This window comes from Podarcis tiliguerta, assembly GCF_965153285.1.
Source record: "Podarcis tiliguerta genome assembly, chromosome: 3".
NCBI lineage: Eukaryota > Metazoa > Chordata > Lepidosauria > Squamata > Lacertidae > Podarcis > Podarcis tiliguerta.
The window spans coordinates 11159788-11176415 of NC_139536.1; the positions used below are offsets into that span (position 1 = coordinate 11159788).

At 45.5% G+C, this 16628-nt stretch overlaps 1 protein-coding gene across 2 annotated transcripts in view; it reads left to right on the forward strand.

Moving 5' to 3' along the window:
- Positions 1-16628, forward strand: part of EFEMP1 (EGF containing fibulin extracellular matrix protein 1) — a 116121-nt gene that overhangs the window by 43270 nt on the left and 56223 nt on the right. Inside the window, exons 6-7 of one of the 2 annotated variants that reach the window (XM_083432723.1) lie at positions 1464-1586; positions 2846-2965. The exons of the other annotated variant lie outside the window; for it this stretch is intronic. Of the exons in view, the coding sequence (XP_083288849.1) occupies positions 1464-1586; positions 2846-2965 (243 nt within the window). The remainder of the gene's footprint in view (positions 1-1463; positions 1587-2845; positions 2966-16628) is intronic. 2 annotated transcript variants of the gene reach the window in all.

Below are 16628 nucleotides of genomic sequence, written 5' to 3' on the forward strand. Positions count from 1 at the left end.
GTTATATGGTCTCGGCAGCCACTCCCCGTCACCAGTCTAGTTGCCGCATTCTGGATTAATTGCAGTTTCCGAGTCACCTTCAAAGGTAGCCCCACGTAGAGCACATTGCAGTAGTCCAAGCGGGAGATAACTAGAGCATGCACCACTCTGGCGAGACAGTCCACGGGCAGGTAGGGTCTCAGCCTGCGTACCAGATGGTGCTGGTAGACAGCCGTCCTGGACAAAGAATTAAACTGCGCCGCCATGGACAGCTGTGAGTCCAAAATGTCTCCCAGGCTGCGCACCTGGTCCTTCAGGGGCACAGTTACCCCATTCAGGATCAGGGAGTCCTCCACACCTGCCCACCCCCTGTCCCCCAAGAACAGAAGAGAACAGTACTTCTGTCTTGTCAGGATTCAACCTCAATCCATTTGCTGCCATCCATCCTCCAACCGCCTCTCGACACTCACACAGATATAGCAGTGAGAGAAGATGGTGTTGTTCTCTTTTATTTTTGGTTTCCTTTTTTTATTATTTCTTGTAGATGAGCCTGTTTGTTTTTCTTTTATTGTATCTCGAGAATCTCAATAAAACTTTGCAGCAAACATTACACCTGGGATGCAGGAACAGGGAAGCCATAGTCAGAGAATCATAGTGCTAGAAGGGGCCTAGGAAGTCATCTAATCTGACTTCCTTCTCCATTCAGGATCTGTGTAGCAGGATGTAACTATGTCATCCTTGGCACTGGCTGTGTATCCTTCAACAGTGGAGAGGCCAAACTTGTGTCCAAGGTGGTCTGTTTGACTGTTTCGCTTCTCTTACCCTTAAAGGGTAAGAGGTCCATTAGGTCCAGTCGTGGCCAACTCTGGGGTTGCGGCGCTCATCTCGCTTTATTGGCCGAGGAAGCTGGCGTACAGCTTCCGGGTCATGTAGCCAGCATGACTAAGCCGCTTCTGGCAAACCAGAGCAGCGCATGGAAACGCCGTTTACCTTCCCGCCGGAGTGGTACCTATTTATCTACTTGCACTTGGACGTGCTTTCGAACTGCTAGGTTGGCAGGAGCAGGGACCGAGCAACGGGAGCTCACCCCGTCGTGGGGATTCGAACTGCTGACCTTCTGATCGGCATGTCCTAGGCTCTGTGGATTAGCCCACAGCACCACCCGTGTCCCTTCTCTTACCCTTAGGAATTTCCCAATGTTTAGCTGAAATCTACTTTCCTCTCTTTGGCTCTAATCCTGCCTTCTGGAGCAGTGGAGTACAAGTCCTTTGGGTATTTGAAGGCCCACTAGCATGTCTCCTCTTAATATTCGCTTCTCCAAGCTAATCGTACGGTTCCATCAACACGAGAATCCGTCCATGAACACGGGGTTCAGCTGCCTTCTCCTTTCTCCCAAGGTTCTGGAGACAAACAGAAAAGTTAGGACTGCACCTCCAAAGTCCCTAAAGTCCATGCTGTCGTTTTTGTTTCTTTGCTTTCAAAAGATATTGACGAATGTGCGACAGGCGCCCACAACTGTAGGGTAGATCAGATATGCGTCAACTTAAGAGGATCGTTCAGCTGCCAATGCACAGCCGGGTATCAGAGGCGAGGGGACCAATGTGTCGGTAAGTACTGTGGAGAAGCAAGATGTTCTTTGGCAGTAAAGTTTAAGGGCCTTTCTCCCTAACTAGTTGTGGGGTTTTTTTACAGGTGTATTCTGCAACAGGCCACTGATGCAGATAGTCCAATGGTGGTAGATTTATACATCATTCCTCTTTATAAGCTGTTCTGCAATGTTTCCCCATTGTTAAATACATGAATCTTGTATTTGTGGGTTACCCCATTAACCTCCATGTGATCGGAGCTAGGTTTTAGGGTTAACTCCATCCCTCCTGGCTCCTTCTCTCTCCCTGATTCAACATCTATTGGCAGTCATTCCAGCTGGTTGCAGCTGAAGGATGAGAGAGAGACTCCATTGACTCGACTGTCATTTGGCTCCTCTCTGAGCTGTCTAGTCCAGCTGGCCATTTTAAGAAGTGTTAAGTAGCTCTAGGAATTGGTGCCTGGGCTCGCGTTTTCCTCTTCCCTTGCCATCCCATTTTCCTTTTGTGTTATACCTACTAAACTGCAAGCCTGTAAGCAGAGATGCTCGTGCTTCAAATATTCATGCAGTGGCTAGAAAATTATAGCTGTATAAATGATGACAAGTCATCATCTTAGCATAGGGTTACCAGATGTCCCCAGTTCCCGGGGACAGTCCCCAGATTTACAAATCTGTCCCCGGACAAATTCCGTCCCCTGAATGTCCCCAGATTTGCAAATCTGTCCCCAGGAAACATGGCAGCAGCAGCTTCAGCAGCCCGGAGCCAGCCTGTTAGTGCAGTTGACTCTGGCTGGCTTCAGGAGCAGCTCGCTGCCCGGGTGTAGGACAAATGGCAGGTGCCATGGCAGCATGGCAGCTGCCCGCCCGTGACTCCAGAGCCTCCCCTAATCTGTCAAAACAAAGGGGGGAAGGGGAAGGAGATCAGGGAAGGCTCAGGAGTCACGGGTGGATGGCGCGCCATTGCCCAGTTTTTAAAAAAACTTCGCATTTATGTTTCACAGGGTGCGAAAGAAGGGCTTTGCACCTTTATACAATATGCTTGTGTGCTTGGGCCCAGGGTCTTTTGCCTCAATATCCCCACTACTGACTCCCTGTTGCTACTCAGCTTCAAAAACAAAACAAAAAAAGTGTCCCTGGATCCATTGAAAAAAATCTGGTAACCATATCTTAGCGCCTTTATTCTTGTCAGAGTAAAGCCATGGTGGCAATGCGAGTTTTTTTAACTCCATTTTTTTGTTTTTGTTTATTTTTTTTAAATGCTGCGCTTTTACGGCAACCCAGACATAGATGAATGCGCACGCCTTTCGTTTTGCCATCATCGGTGCGTGAATACTCCCAGTAGCTACTACTGCCAATGCAACGCTGGTTTTCAGTTAGCAGCCGACAACCACACGTGCGCAGGTAAGATTCGAGGGGGAATTTGGCAGATCTGGACTCAGAAGAAGAGGCTTCCACACTGTCAGAATAGACAGTCCCATCCTGTAGAGCAGAGGCATCCAACATGGGAGCCTTCTGGTGGTGCTGAACTACAACTCCCATCATCCTTGACAGGAGTTGTAGCCCAACAGCATCGAAAGGGCACCATGTTGTCTACCTCCAATTGGGTTTCTGTTAATAACTTTGTGAGAGCTTGTGGTCATAATTGCCAATCAAATCCAGGAACTCGGTCACCAAAATAGAGAGTTTTCTCAGTACATGGTTTCTGTTTCTTCTCTTTTCTAGAATCTTCCCTGGAAAGCTGTGCCCAGAGCAGTTAAAAATGCTTGACCCTGTCATGACAGTGTTGAACTAAGATGGTTTTTAGCCTGTATTGTGTTGGTTGCTTGATTTGTCTTTCTGTTGTGGTATTCTTCTCAAGCCAGCGGAGTTTGTTTAATCATTGCTGGTTTCATGCAAGGAAGGGGAAGATCCTGTGGCCCTCTAAAGGCTGATGGGTGGGTTCCCGCTCCCCTCATCTCTGCTCATTGGCCATTGCTAGTCCAGCAACATCTAGAGGGCCGCAGGTTCCCCAACCACTGCATTTGCTATTTCTGAAACCTAGGAGTGCAACCTGTTAAAGGCATTTTGATCAATAAACCTTGATGTTTTGTTGAAGTAAGGGTAGCGAAACCGCAGCTAAGAAACTCAAAACAGATATATGACTGACACCCTTCTATGGAGATTGAACCAATGTCCAGACTTTAACATTCAAAAGCTTGCAGAAACTTGTAGCTAGAGATGAATTAAAACATAATATTTATAGTCACATGCTTCTTCAAGCATTACAGTCTCTTCTTCTAACTTCCAAACAACTGTGTTTTCTTCTCTTTTCGGAGCACAGCACTTTCAGCCTTCTGTATCTCAGTTAGGCCATGCCTTGCAGCTCCCATAAGGGATTTCCCCTTTCCCCTTCTCCTGCAGCACTCCAACGCTCTATTCAATTTAGCAGTGTTCACAGTGGACTCTAAAGCATCTTGCATCATATAAAATGTAGTATCTCCATCAATAGATATCTCCCATGTGACCATTGTTAGCCAATCACATGAGAACTACTAGAGAACTCTCCAGAATTCAGTTACCAACCAATCAAATTTAAACACATAGTAATGCATACAAGCATTTATAATTTCAGTGAATTAAATTACTATACCTAGCAGTTTTCTGGTGAATAAGTCTATCGATTACATTTGCACGTGGCTTAACACAGTATTTCTAAAGTAAGAGGTACATCTTCTCTCTTCCTACACGATCTGCAGAACAGTTACAGCAGACAAAGTCTTATAAAATGCATTCCTTTTTGTGTTTCTTTTAAGATGCTGTTTGCCATCTGTGTTTATAAGCGCTTGTATTAAAAGTTTATAGGGACACTTTTTCAGCCGATTAAGAAAGTTTTATCAATTAATCTAGGGTCAAGGAACCTTCTTCAGCCTTTGGGCCACAATTTCTCATAGGCAACCCTCCCGCCATCCTTTGAAATTTGCAGTTTTCTGAATTTTGCAATGCAGTTCCCCAGCCAAATACTGTGTACATTAAAATGCATATGTTAGTGAAATGAACATGAAAAACGCATTGTGTTGGAGGAAATTGGTTTGCAAGAATGTGCATATTGGGGGGGAATGCAGAGAAATCAATTTATTTTGGGTGGAAATTCACACTAAAAAGCTACTTAAAAATGCAAACTGATGTGGCAAACTGAACTTAAGATTCGAAAAACGAGACACTGAAATTGGCATGCGAACTTCAATTCCACCTGAGGCGCTCCACCCCGGTCTACTTAATTGATTTAAAACTGCAGCCTTACAGAAACCTGAATAAACATGAAGCGAAAAAAGGCAAATCTTGACACATTTGCACTTTTAAATATTGTCCCCAATGAGCACTGACCAATGAGGATTTGTTGTTCCTCCCTTTTCCCTCCCTCAGCTACTCAGGTGCTGATCTGAGCGTTGAAAAGAGCTGAAAGAGGAATTGGGAAAGAGTATTGCTCTTCCTCTTTGAACTCTATGTATTTTTCGAGGAGGGAGGTAAGCACCCTCACCACCTCATGACAAAGAGAGGAGCGCCCATAAGCTTTGCAGTTGCCAAGCAAGTCCTCCTAGCTAGTGTGTTGATGTTATCTCTGGCCCAATGAGAATTCCCAAGGGTCAGCTAGATAGGTCTGGAAGATGCATTTGGGCCTGAAATTCTCCACCCCAATACAGGTGTCTCATGCCACCTGTATTAATTAGCTATAGACCAGCTCTACCTCTCTTTCAAATCAGAACCGGTGAAGGTCCTGTGTCTGGAGGTGGTTGGAGGATGGATGGCGGCTAACAGATTGAGGTTGAATCCTGGCAAGACAGAAGTACTGTTTTGGGGGGACAGGCGACGAGTGGGTGTGGAGGACTCCCTGGTCCTGAATGGGGTAAGTGTGCACCTGAAGGACCAGGTGCGCAGCCTGGGAGTCATTTTGGACTCACAGCTGTCCATGGAGGCACAGGTCAATTCTGTATCCAGGGCAGCTGTTTACCAGCTCCAACTGGTACGTAGGCTGAGACCTTATCTGCCCTCGGACTGCCTTGCCAGAGTGGTGCATGCTCTGCTTATCTCTCATTTGGACTACTGCAATGCGCTCTATGTGGGGCTACCTTTGAAGGTGACTCGGAAACTAAAACTAATCCAGAATGCAGCAGCTAGATTGGTGACTGGGAGCAGCCGCCAAGACCACATAACACCAGTCTTGAAAGATCTACATTGGCTCCTAGTACATTTCCGAGCACAATTCAAAGTGTTGGTGCTGACCTTAAAGCCCTAAACGGCCTCGGTCCAGTATACCTAAAGGAGCGTCTCCACCCACATCATTCTACCCTGACACTGAGGTCCAGCGCCGAGGGCCTTCTGGCAGTTCCCTCACTGTGAGAAGCCAAGTTACAGGGAACCAGGCAGAGGGCCTTCTCGGTAGTGGCACCCACCCTATGTCAAAGAGAACAACTGCCAGACTTTTAGAAGACATCTGAAGACAGGCCTGTTTAGGGAAGCTTTTAATGTTTGATGCATTACTGTATTTTAATATTTTGTTGGAAGCCCCCCAGAGTGGCTGGGGAAACCCAGCCAGATGGGCAGGGTATAAATAAATTATTATTGTTACTACTACTACTACTATTACTACAGTCCCATTAATAGTTCTACCAACTGGCGGGCTTCTTGCTAGGAATTATTAATAAATAGTGTTGTTTCAGCTATTTATATCCAAACAATAACCTATAAACCACCTTTTTCTCAGAACCACAGACCTCTGAGAAAATTGGTCTCTCAAATGTTGGAGAGTTAGTGATCTGGGGAAGAAGCTTTACACTCAGGAGGAAATCTGTACCTACTAGAAGTTACTCTCTGTAGTAGGTGGATAATAAAAAGTTAATAATGCAAAACAGGGTTCACTACGGGGTCACATACCTAAACTTTACATTTGAAATTCCGGCAAGTTTTTTACATTTCTGTGCCCTCTGATAATTCTCTTAAGATGGATATAAAACGGACCCCCCAACATTGCACTGAGGAGAAATAAATCTCACCATTTTGCAATGCAGTTGATGCTCCTGAGCATTGCAAAATGATCTACTGGTCTCAAAGGCTCATGTCATAAACGAAGTGGAATTTAAAAAGAACAGGTCTCCAGGGTAATAAACAGCTCCAGATAAATCTTAAACTGCCTGCATGCTGAGAAGCTTTATCAGTATGTGTTTCTTATAGCAATTATTTATAGACCTACCCCTCACCAAAAATCGTATGGGGGGGTGAGGGGGGCAAGTGGGGAAGATGCTGGAATCCAGCATTTAAAAACCACAAAAGGATTTCTGGGAAAGTTTGCTACATGCTAGAATGCTACCAACATTTCCTAACAGAAATGAACAATAATTCTCACAGGCATAACAAGTGTGATTGATAGAGGGCGACACATATCCTGACCCAATTTTGAGAGGAGAGAGGAATTCTCCACTCAGCTTTGGCCTCCATGCCAACTTGTCTCCGCTTTCACCTTCCCTGAGAATTATGTTATCCATGACGCAGTCGAGAAGACAGTGTTTTTCAACTTTGGGAGGCCCAGAAGTTATTGGACTACAACTCCCATCATCCTTGACCATTGCTAGCCAATGGGACAACATACTGATTGTTGGCATCCCTGTCTCAAGAGACAATTGGGTGTACATCAGGCACAAGCCTAGACAGTGTGTATGGAGGTCCTGGGCTGCCAAGACAATGAGAACCCCCCTCAGCCTCACTGATGTGGTCCAAAAAAAAGCAGAGCAATATGTTTGGCACCAGCTTGGCTGGAGGAGTTGCCGGAAGGAGGCGTGCAAGGCACTATCCAACCGACCTAGGGACCCTACTTCAGTTTTGTATAGCCTTTTCTTCTCCTGAAGATGTCCCACAAGGCAGCGGAGGTTTAGGATCAGAGTTTTCCTTCTCCTAGATCATCTTAGATTGTCAAGCCCCATCTGTGCTTCACTTCCCTCTACAACATGTGCAGAGACCGCCTTCTTGACTGTTGGATCCACTCTTGGTCTCACCTGCTCAATCTGCCATAGCCTGTCTTCGCATGCAGAGGATGTCCCTAACTCACCAGGGTTTGAGACCCATCAGCTACTCTCACCTGGTTTAGCCAGCCAGTCAAAGCCGTTTCCTGGGGTGTGGCCACTGTCACATGCTGACAACTTCTAGGAGCTGCAGAACTGCCCCAGAAGGAGCATGACAGATTCCCCACCAGAGGAACTGAAATAGAAATACTTTATTGTCACTGTACCACTTGTTTACAGTGAGATTAAATGAGCCCCCCACAATCTCTCAGTCCTTGTTACACACTGTGTGTTGTCGTAGGACCACCAACCCTGAACGTCAGCTGCAATGTTGCTGTCTTCCATTCAGCAGCCTCACGGCCCACGGGTAGAAACTGTTCTTTAACCTGTTGGTGAGGGTTATCATGCTTCTATATCTCCTGTCCGAGGGCAGGAGTTTAAAAAGGTGCTGGCCAGGGTGTGAGTCATCCCTGAGAATGTTCCTCGCTCTTCTGAGGCTCCTGAGATAACATCTAGCGGACTCAGGAGACAGCCCATGATATTGTGTGCTATCTTCACCACCCTCTGAAGGGGCTTTCTGTCCATGGCTGTCAAACCAGCATACCAGACAGTATGAGAGAACACTTTCTGGGGCCCTCCTCTAGGACAAGGCACACCAAAGGTGATATCCCATTCTGCCCATCTGGACTTGCACTATGGAACTTCCCCTTCTTCCCCTTCCCCTTGCAGTCCTCTGCGTGTCCCTCAAATCTACAGCATGGGAGCTCTAGAAGGGAAGAGAGCATAGGGAACTCAGGACATCACCCTGAGTTAAGCCAAGTGCAGGTTGTGACTCTCCCAGAAGTCTCAGGTTCTGTCCTGGTGAGATACAGTAAGGAGCAGTTGACTCGTGTAGCACCTTCAAAGGATGGTGTGAGTACAAAGTTCTACTGGACTATGAGCCTATAGTTTTTACTTCCGGCATCTTGAGGTAGGGCTGGGAAAGACCCCTGAGCTAAATGGACCAATGGTCTGGCTCAGGATCAGGCAGCTTCCTCATCTCCCAAACTGTTTCTTCATCAACAACAATTAAGCATACACAGGTCAAGAACCTGTCTCCTGACTTGGATAGGGTTTGATGGAGATATTACTGGAGCCATTTCCTCGTGATAGGAGTCCTTACCTGCTTACATTCCTGGTCTCAAACAGTTAGGGACGGCTTCAGCTTTGCTACTCCATCTCTCTGAGGAGAGTGAATGGGGTCCTTTGCAGAAACTAGCTGAACTTTCAGCCAGGTCTTCTCCGGCAGGCTGACAGGGGTTAACAGCACAGATGTTCCCTTTTGTCTAAAACATGTGTAGGCAACCTAAGGCCTGGGGGCCGAATCCGGCCCAATCACCTTCTCAATCCGACCGGCGGACGGTCCGGGAATCAGTGTGTTTTTACATGAGTAGAATGTGTCCTTTTATTTAAAATGCATCTCTGGGTTATTTGTGGGGCCTGCCTGATGTTTTTACATTAGAATATGTGCTTTTATTTAAAATGGATCTCTGGGTTATTTGTGGGGCATAGGAATTCGTTCATTTTATTTTGTTCAAAATATAGTCCGGCCCCCCACAAGGTCTGAGGGACAGTGGACCGGCAACCTGCTGAAAAAGTTTGCAGACCCCTGGTCTAAAAGTTGTGGGGAACTGAATTTTGCAGCAGTGTCCATGCCTAGTTATCTGGGGGTAATTCTTACTCACAGGGGTGAGGGCGAAATTGAGAAGAGGATGCTAAAGTAGCTGAGTCATTGACCTGACTCAACAAGGCTCTTTTTGTGGGTCTTATGTGACGGACTGAATTGAGTTTTCTTCTGGCTCACAGGAGTTGTGTTGATGTTGTGGCAGTGGCGTAGCGTGGGGGGTGCAGGGGGGGCCAGCCGCACCGGGCGCAACAGCTGGGGGGGCGCTCGCACTCGCAGCTCTCTGCCCCTACCTGGCTCACTCACTCTCTCTCACTGCAGTGCTGGCTGTGCGAATCCGATCCGAGCTGCCGGGTTGCCGCCCACTGTGGAGGGGAGGGTGCCAGGCGTGCGGTGCGGAGAGAGAGTGAGGGACTGTGCAGCGGGGGGGGGGGCGCAAATTACTTGCCTTGCCCCGGGTGCTGACAACCCACGCTACGCCACTGTGTTGTGGTCTGCCATTCTTTCAAACTTGTGGAACCTGGCAGACAAATCTAACAACAGGTGTTTCGTTCTTATTAAATTCATCCTCCACTAATCAAGAAAATGTTCTGGACAACCAGGCCTGGTGCTAGGACCATAAAACCAAACCTATTAAAAGTAGAAACAGCAACGCCATCAAAACAAATACAGCCGTGTTAGTCATCGCTATTAAAATATACAGAGGAATTGTTGGTTACAAGAAATGAGCCATCTGTGAAGCAAAGAGGGATGGGACCACAGCAAAATCGATCACTTTAAAAAAACAAAAAACCCTGAATAAAAATGGTCTGAAACACATTCCTTCAAAAAGTCAGCCAGTTTGGATGCAAGATTCCACTCAAGTCATAGGTTGTAGGTAATAGGTGTGTCGTGCTGTGTGTTTTAATTAGGGATGGGGGAGAGTCCATTCAGTTCACATTAGAAGGTGAACCTACCTAACTGGCACATTCCAAAACAATACGTAAGCTGAAACACAGCCAGGTTTTGAAATTTGCACTTCTCCGAATTTTGCAATGCTGTTCTCCAGCCAAGTAAAAGACGTGCAAAAATGCACATACTAAGCTAAGGTGTGCATATATTCGAACAACATATAGAAATCAATTATGTTAGGGTAAATAACTGCAAGAATGTGTATAGTATTTGCATGCAAATATGTGTATATTATGATAAATTTGTAGTGAAACGATGGTGATTTTTCATGAAGGCTTTATATTAAAAAAAAACCTGATATGGAGGACAGAACTTAAAATTGGAGAAAAATTAGAAACTAAGACAAACCTAAATTGTCAGATTCACCCATCCCTCGTTTTTTTATTTAGTATTTTTTAGAAAGACACTATCTAGCTGTTAAGATGGTGGTGTATAAAAATAGTGGTGTCTCATCACATGGGACAACATAGTTCAAAGGGTTCCCAATTTTAACCAAAGCTGTGCCAAAGGTTATCAAAAGAGAAGTTTTGGCTGATTTAGAATGGGGTCAATTTTGAAAGAGAATGGAATGTTGTCTTTTCATCTTCTGGGGTGTGGTAGGCATTGGAGGGGTGTAGAACACTCATCAGCGCTCTCTTCACCTGAGGACGGCCATTTTAATGTCTAAAAGTGCTACTCCCCATGCACCCCAACATAGTATTGTTCCAGGAATTCCTTGGGAAAGAAAAATGGTGGCTGCCAGCTCAGCTGGAGGAGTACCAATGAATTTTGTGCATAATAATAATACTATTACTACAGTATTTTATTATTTCGACCCCGCCCATCTGGCTGGGTTTCCCCAGCCACTCTGGGCCACTTCCAACAGAATATTAAAAACACAATAAAACATCAAACATTAAAAATTTCCCTAAACAGGGCTGCCCTCAATTATCTTCTAAAAGTCAGATAGTTGTTTATTTCCTTAACATCTGAAGGGAGGGCGTTCCACAGGGCGGGCGCCACTACCTAGAAGGCCCTCTGCTTGGTTTCTTGTAACTTCACTTCTCGCAGTGAGCGAACTGCCAGAAGGCCCTCGGAACTGGACCTCAGGGTCCGGGCAGAACAATGGAGGTGTTATATGGTCTCAGCGACCGCTCCCAGTCACCAGTCTAGCTGCCGCATTCTGGATTAGTTGTAGTTTCCGGGTCACTTTAAAAGGTAAGCCCACATAGAGCGCATTGCAGTAGTCCAAGCGAGAGATAACTAGAGCATTCACCACTCTGGCGAGACAGTCTATGGGCAAGTAGGGTACCAGATGGAGCTGGTCTACGGGCAAGTAGCGTACCAGATGGAGCTGATAAACAGCTGCCCTGGACACAGAATTGACCTGGGCCTCCCTGGACAGCTGTGAGTCCAAAATGACTCCCAGGCTGCGCACCTGGTCCTTCAGGGGCACACTTACCCCATTCAGGACCAGGGAGTCAATGAGAACCTAACTTGATCCTGCCTGTCACTTTAATGGTCCTCCTATCTAGGGACAATGCCGTATGTTATTATTGCTCCAGTACCCCTGCCGTGATTTCCATCAGGTAGGGGACCTTTTGCATTCTGGGGGCAGGTTTGCTTCATGTGCACCCTTTCAGAGACCATGTGCCAGGTGAATAGTATATAAGGCTACATTTCAGCCATACAAAAGTTAGAGGCTTCTCCAGACAGCTCTTCCCATCCAGGCAAGCTAGTGGAAGGCACATTCCAGTGAGGCAAAAGCATTCAAAGAGGGCATGGAGGGGACAGTGAGGGTGTGGCCTGGAAAGAAGGGGTGTGGCCTGGGAGATTCCTGAGTGTCTTAGAGTATTACATGCGACAGATGAAAATGAGGTCCCCCACTCCTCTTGTAGCTCTGTGGGCTAAACCACAGAGCCTAGAACTTGCCGATCAGAAAGTCAGTGGTTCAAATCCCAGCAACAGGGTGAGCTCCCGTTGCTCGGTCCCTGCTCCTGCCCACCTAGCAGTTCGAAAGCACATCAAAGTGCAAGTAGATAAATAGGTACCGCTCCAGCAGGAAGGTAAACGGCGTTTCCATGCGCTGCTCTGGTTTGCCAGAAGTGGCTTAGTCATGCTGGCTACATGACCCGGAAGCTGTACGCCGGCTCCCTCGACCAGTAAAGCGAGATGAGCGCCGCAACCCCAGAGTCGGTCACAACTGGACCTAATGGTCAGGGGTTCCCTTTACCTTTACCCTACCTTGGGGGGATGCGGGTGGCGCTGTGGGTTAAACCACAGAGCCTAGGGCTTGCCGATCAGAAGGTCGGCGGTTTGAATCCCCATGACAGGGTGAGCTCCCGTTGCTCGGTCCCTGCTTCTGCCAACCTAGCAGTTCGAAAGCACATCAAAGTGCAAGTAGATAAATAGGTACCGCTCCAGTGGGAAGGTAAACAGTGTTCCTGTTCGCTGCTCTGGTTCGCCAGAAGTGGCTTAGTCATGCTGGCCACATGACCCGGAAGCTGTACGCCGGCTCCCTTGGCCAATAAAGCGAGATGAGCGCCACAACCCCAGAGTCGGCCACGACTGGACCTAATGGTCAGGGGTCCCTTTACATTTACTCCTGTTGTACATGTTCAATTAACTTTCACTGCTTAAAAAAAAATCCTCAAAAACCAGAATACTTACTTTAGCACAGCTGCATACTTTAGTATTAATTTGCATAACATGATTTATGACACTTGACTTCCATTTCTCATGGCGCAGGAATTTGGATATTGTTTTTCCTTCCCCTGAAGCATAATACCAGACGTTCTCAATAGAAAGCAAAAGACAATGTAAAATGGATTTTGCATTTAATTCTGTGTGATTTAAAGGCAGCCTCAAACCTTGTCATATCCTTGACAGTTCTAACTGCATTACAGCAACCGTAGAATCCACCATACGTCTGAGCAAATCAGAGCAGCCGTAGCTCAGTGTTAGGGTTGGTGCTGAACAAGCCTAGTGAAGGCAAGTTGTCATATTTAAAACAAAAGAACTCACAGCATTTCTCTCAAGCATAGAAGGAAACTAGCATGGCAGCTACATTGGATAAATTAGTCCACTATCCTTGACACTCCCCATTTTTTCAGATAGGTTGTCCACATTATATTTAATTTTTAAAGGTGCCCCCAAAATGTTCCTGGATTTAGGTCTCTTTTATAAAAAAAATCATCTTCTTCATTGTTTAAAAGGGATCCTGTTTATCAAAATGCAAAACTGCACAAGAGATTGGTGGAGGAAGGTTTCTTGCTGATATCATGAGAAGCCAAACAAACAGTGTCATGCACAGAAAACTTTAAACTTTAAACTTGCAGCTCTGGGTTTTCCCAGAGCTTGACCCTACATAAGATGAGTATATTTAGACTGAAAGCAGTGAGGGCACCTTCAGATCATGCGTGTTCCTTCAGCCACTGAATTTGTATGCTTAGAAAAGCACACAGCAGGTTTTCCTGCAGCTAAAGCCATATGCAGCAAACACAGAGACCCTAAATGCATTGTGGGAACTGTAGTTCTCAGAAACGTAAAGGGCCTCTTGACAGGCCCCAGCCTCCTTCTTCAGGAGATCCTGCAGGAGCTTCTGAGAGGTTCCTCTCCCATCTACAGCTTGTGCAACAGGTCCCAGGCTCACCCACAACATGACCATGAATAAAGAGGCATGGCATAGGTGCCCACTTGACTGCTTAGGTCTGAAGAAACCGGCACTTTTACAAGAACCACGTAATGTTCATTTTGCACTTGCAAGAAATCGGTCGTTTAGTGTAGCAGCTCCTAGGCGTTGGCACTTCCTGCCCATTGATATTAGGCAGGAGCTTTCACGGTATTAAATTTTATTTTTTATTTATTTATTTATTTATTTATTTATTTGTTGTTGTTGTTGTTGTTGTTTAGTCATTTAGTCGTGTCCGACTCTTCCTGACCCCATGGACCAGAGCACGCCAGGCACCCCTGTCTTCCACTGCCTCCAGCAGTTTAGTCAAACTCATGCTGGTAGCTTCGAGAACACTGTCCAACCATCTCGTCCTCTGTCGTCCCCTTCTCCTTGTGCCCGCCATCTTTCCCAACATCAGGGTCTTTTCCAGGGAGTCTTCTCTTCTCATGAGGTGGCCAAAGTATTGGAGCCTCAGCTTCACGATCTGTCCTTCCAGTGAGCACTCAGGGCTGATTTCCTTCAGAATGGAGAGGTTTGATCTTCTTGCAGTTCATGGGACTCTCAAGAGTCTCCTCCAGCACCATAATTCAGAAGCATCAATTCTCCGGCGATCAACCTTCTTTATGGTCCAGCTCTCACTTCCATACATCACTACTGGGAAAACCATAGCTTTAACTATACAGACCTTTGTTGACAAGGTGACGTCTCTGCTTTTTAAGATGCTGTCTAGGTTTGTCATTGCTTTTCTCCCAAGAAGCAGGCGTCTTTTAATTTCGTGACTTCTGTCACCATCTGCAGTGATCATGTAGCCCAAGAAAGTAAAATCTCTCACTGCCTCCATTTCTTCCCCTTCTATTTGCCAGGAGGTGATGGGCCCAGTGGCCATGATCTTCATTTTTTTGATGTTGAGCTTCAGACCATATTTTGCGCTCTCCTCTTTCACCCTCATTAAAAGGTTCTTTAATTCCTCCTTTCTGCCATCAAGGTTGTGTCATCTGCATATCTGAGGTTGTTGATATTTCTTCCAGCAATCTTGATTCCGATTTGGGATTCATCTAGCCCAGCCTTTCGCATGATGCATTCTGCGTATAAGTTAAATATTTATTTACTTATACCCGCCCATTTGGGTGGGTTTCCCCAGCCACTCTGGGTAGCTCCCAACAAAATATTAAAAACACGATAAAACATCAAACATTAAAAACTTCCCTAAAATGTTTGATCATAGAAATATTAATTTAAAGAAAAGTACATAGATTCGGATTTGTTTATATCCTATCATCAGAGAAGTTTAACAGTACAGTGGTGCCCCGCAAGACGAATGCCTCACAAGACGGAAAACCCGCAAGACAAAAGGTTTTCCATTTTCAGAGGCGCTTTGCAAGACGAATTTCCCTATGGGCTTGCTTCGCAAGACGAAAATTGACGAAAATTTTTGAGGTTTTTGTTTGCTCCAAAACCCCTTTTTCTGAAGCGCTAAGCTGCTAAAAGCATTTTAGCAGCTAAACCGCTAATCCCTTAAGCCTTTAATAGGCGTTAATAGCCCTTAAACTGCCAATAGCGCTAATAGCGCTAATCCGCTAATGGGTTTGCTTCGCAAGACGAAAAAACCGCAAGACGAAAAGACTCGCGGAACGGATTCTTTTCGTCTTGCGAGGCAGCACTGTAGTTACATAAGGTAACATCCATAGAAGTTAACTGAGAGCCCAATTAAACCACAACATAAATTTAAAATGCCAAATTTACAGAAGAGTCAAGGTCGGCCCAAGATCCACCTGGACACCAGATGGTTTTTGATGCCTGCTGAAAATTTCTTTGTACTTCTGGTACATTATGTTAGTAAGTATCAGTGTTTCGAAACGTTTCTGGGTTTTATTTTACATTTTAACACTTTTCTCATGCGATTTCTTTTTAAGGGTTGTTTTGATTGGTGCCTTCAATCCATATTTTGGATTGCCTACTGCAAACTTGCTTAGAGGTCTTTAGGACTAGTAAGCGATATATACATTTTGTGAAATGAAATGTCCACTGATATGGACGTTCCCATTCATTTGATTGAGTCACAGAATTCTCTGTGTAGTCTCTTTCCTCTGGTGATAAAGTCCGCAGTTTCAATGCATACAGTACTAGGCACCACCTCCAGTGTTAATAAATGATAGCAGGGCTAGCGGGGGACCTCTGCCAGATAGGACCCAGACACCTTGGCTGTCATTTCCTAGGTATATAAATCCTACATAAATTGTCTTGACTCTGCAAAGTTAAGCCTACCTGGACCGTCCGGTGAATTTGCCTAAATACAATGTGAGAGAAGACCCAGCTTTGTGTGAAGAGTAAGGCTGGGGCAGAAATTTGATTCAGTTCACATTTAAAGGCAAACTACTAAATTACACTCTCTGAAATAATACGCAAACCAAAACACAGCTCTCCTTCAACATTCGCAGTTCTATGAATTTTGCAATGCTCTTCTTCAGCCAGGTAATGTGTACAAAAATTCATATGCTAGGGTAAAGTGTATCTCTCTTAGAAGAGATAACATACCAAAATGCATTCTATTAGGGAAAATTGCATTGCAAAAATATGTGTATTGGGAGAAAATGCAAACAAAGATGTGTTTGGGATTTTTTTAAAGAAAAAAATGCATTAAAATGCAGGCAAATTTTCATGGTGATTTTTAAAAAAATCACAAATTGCTACAGAAATGTGAAAAACTGATTTTTAAGACTGGGGAAAAATGAAGTAACAAATTGACGGATCTATCCAGCCCTAGTA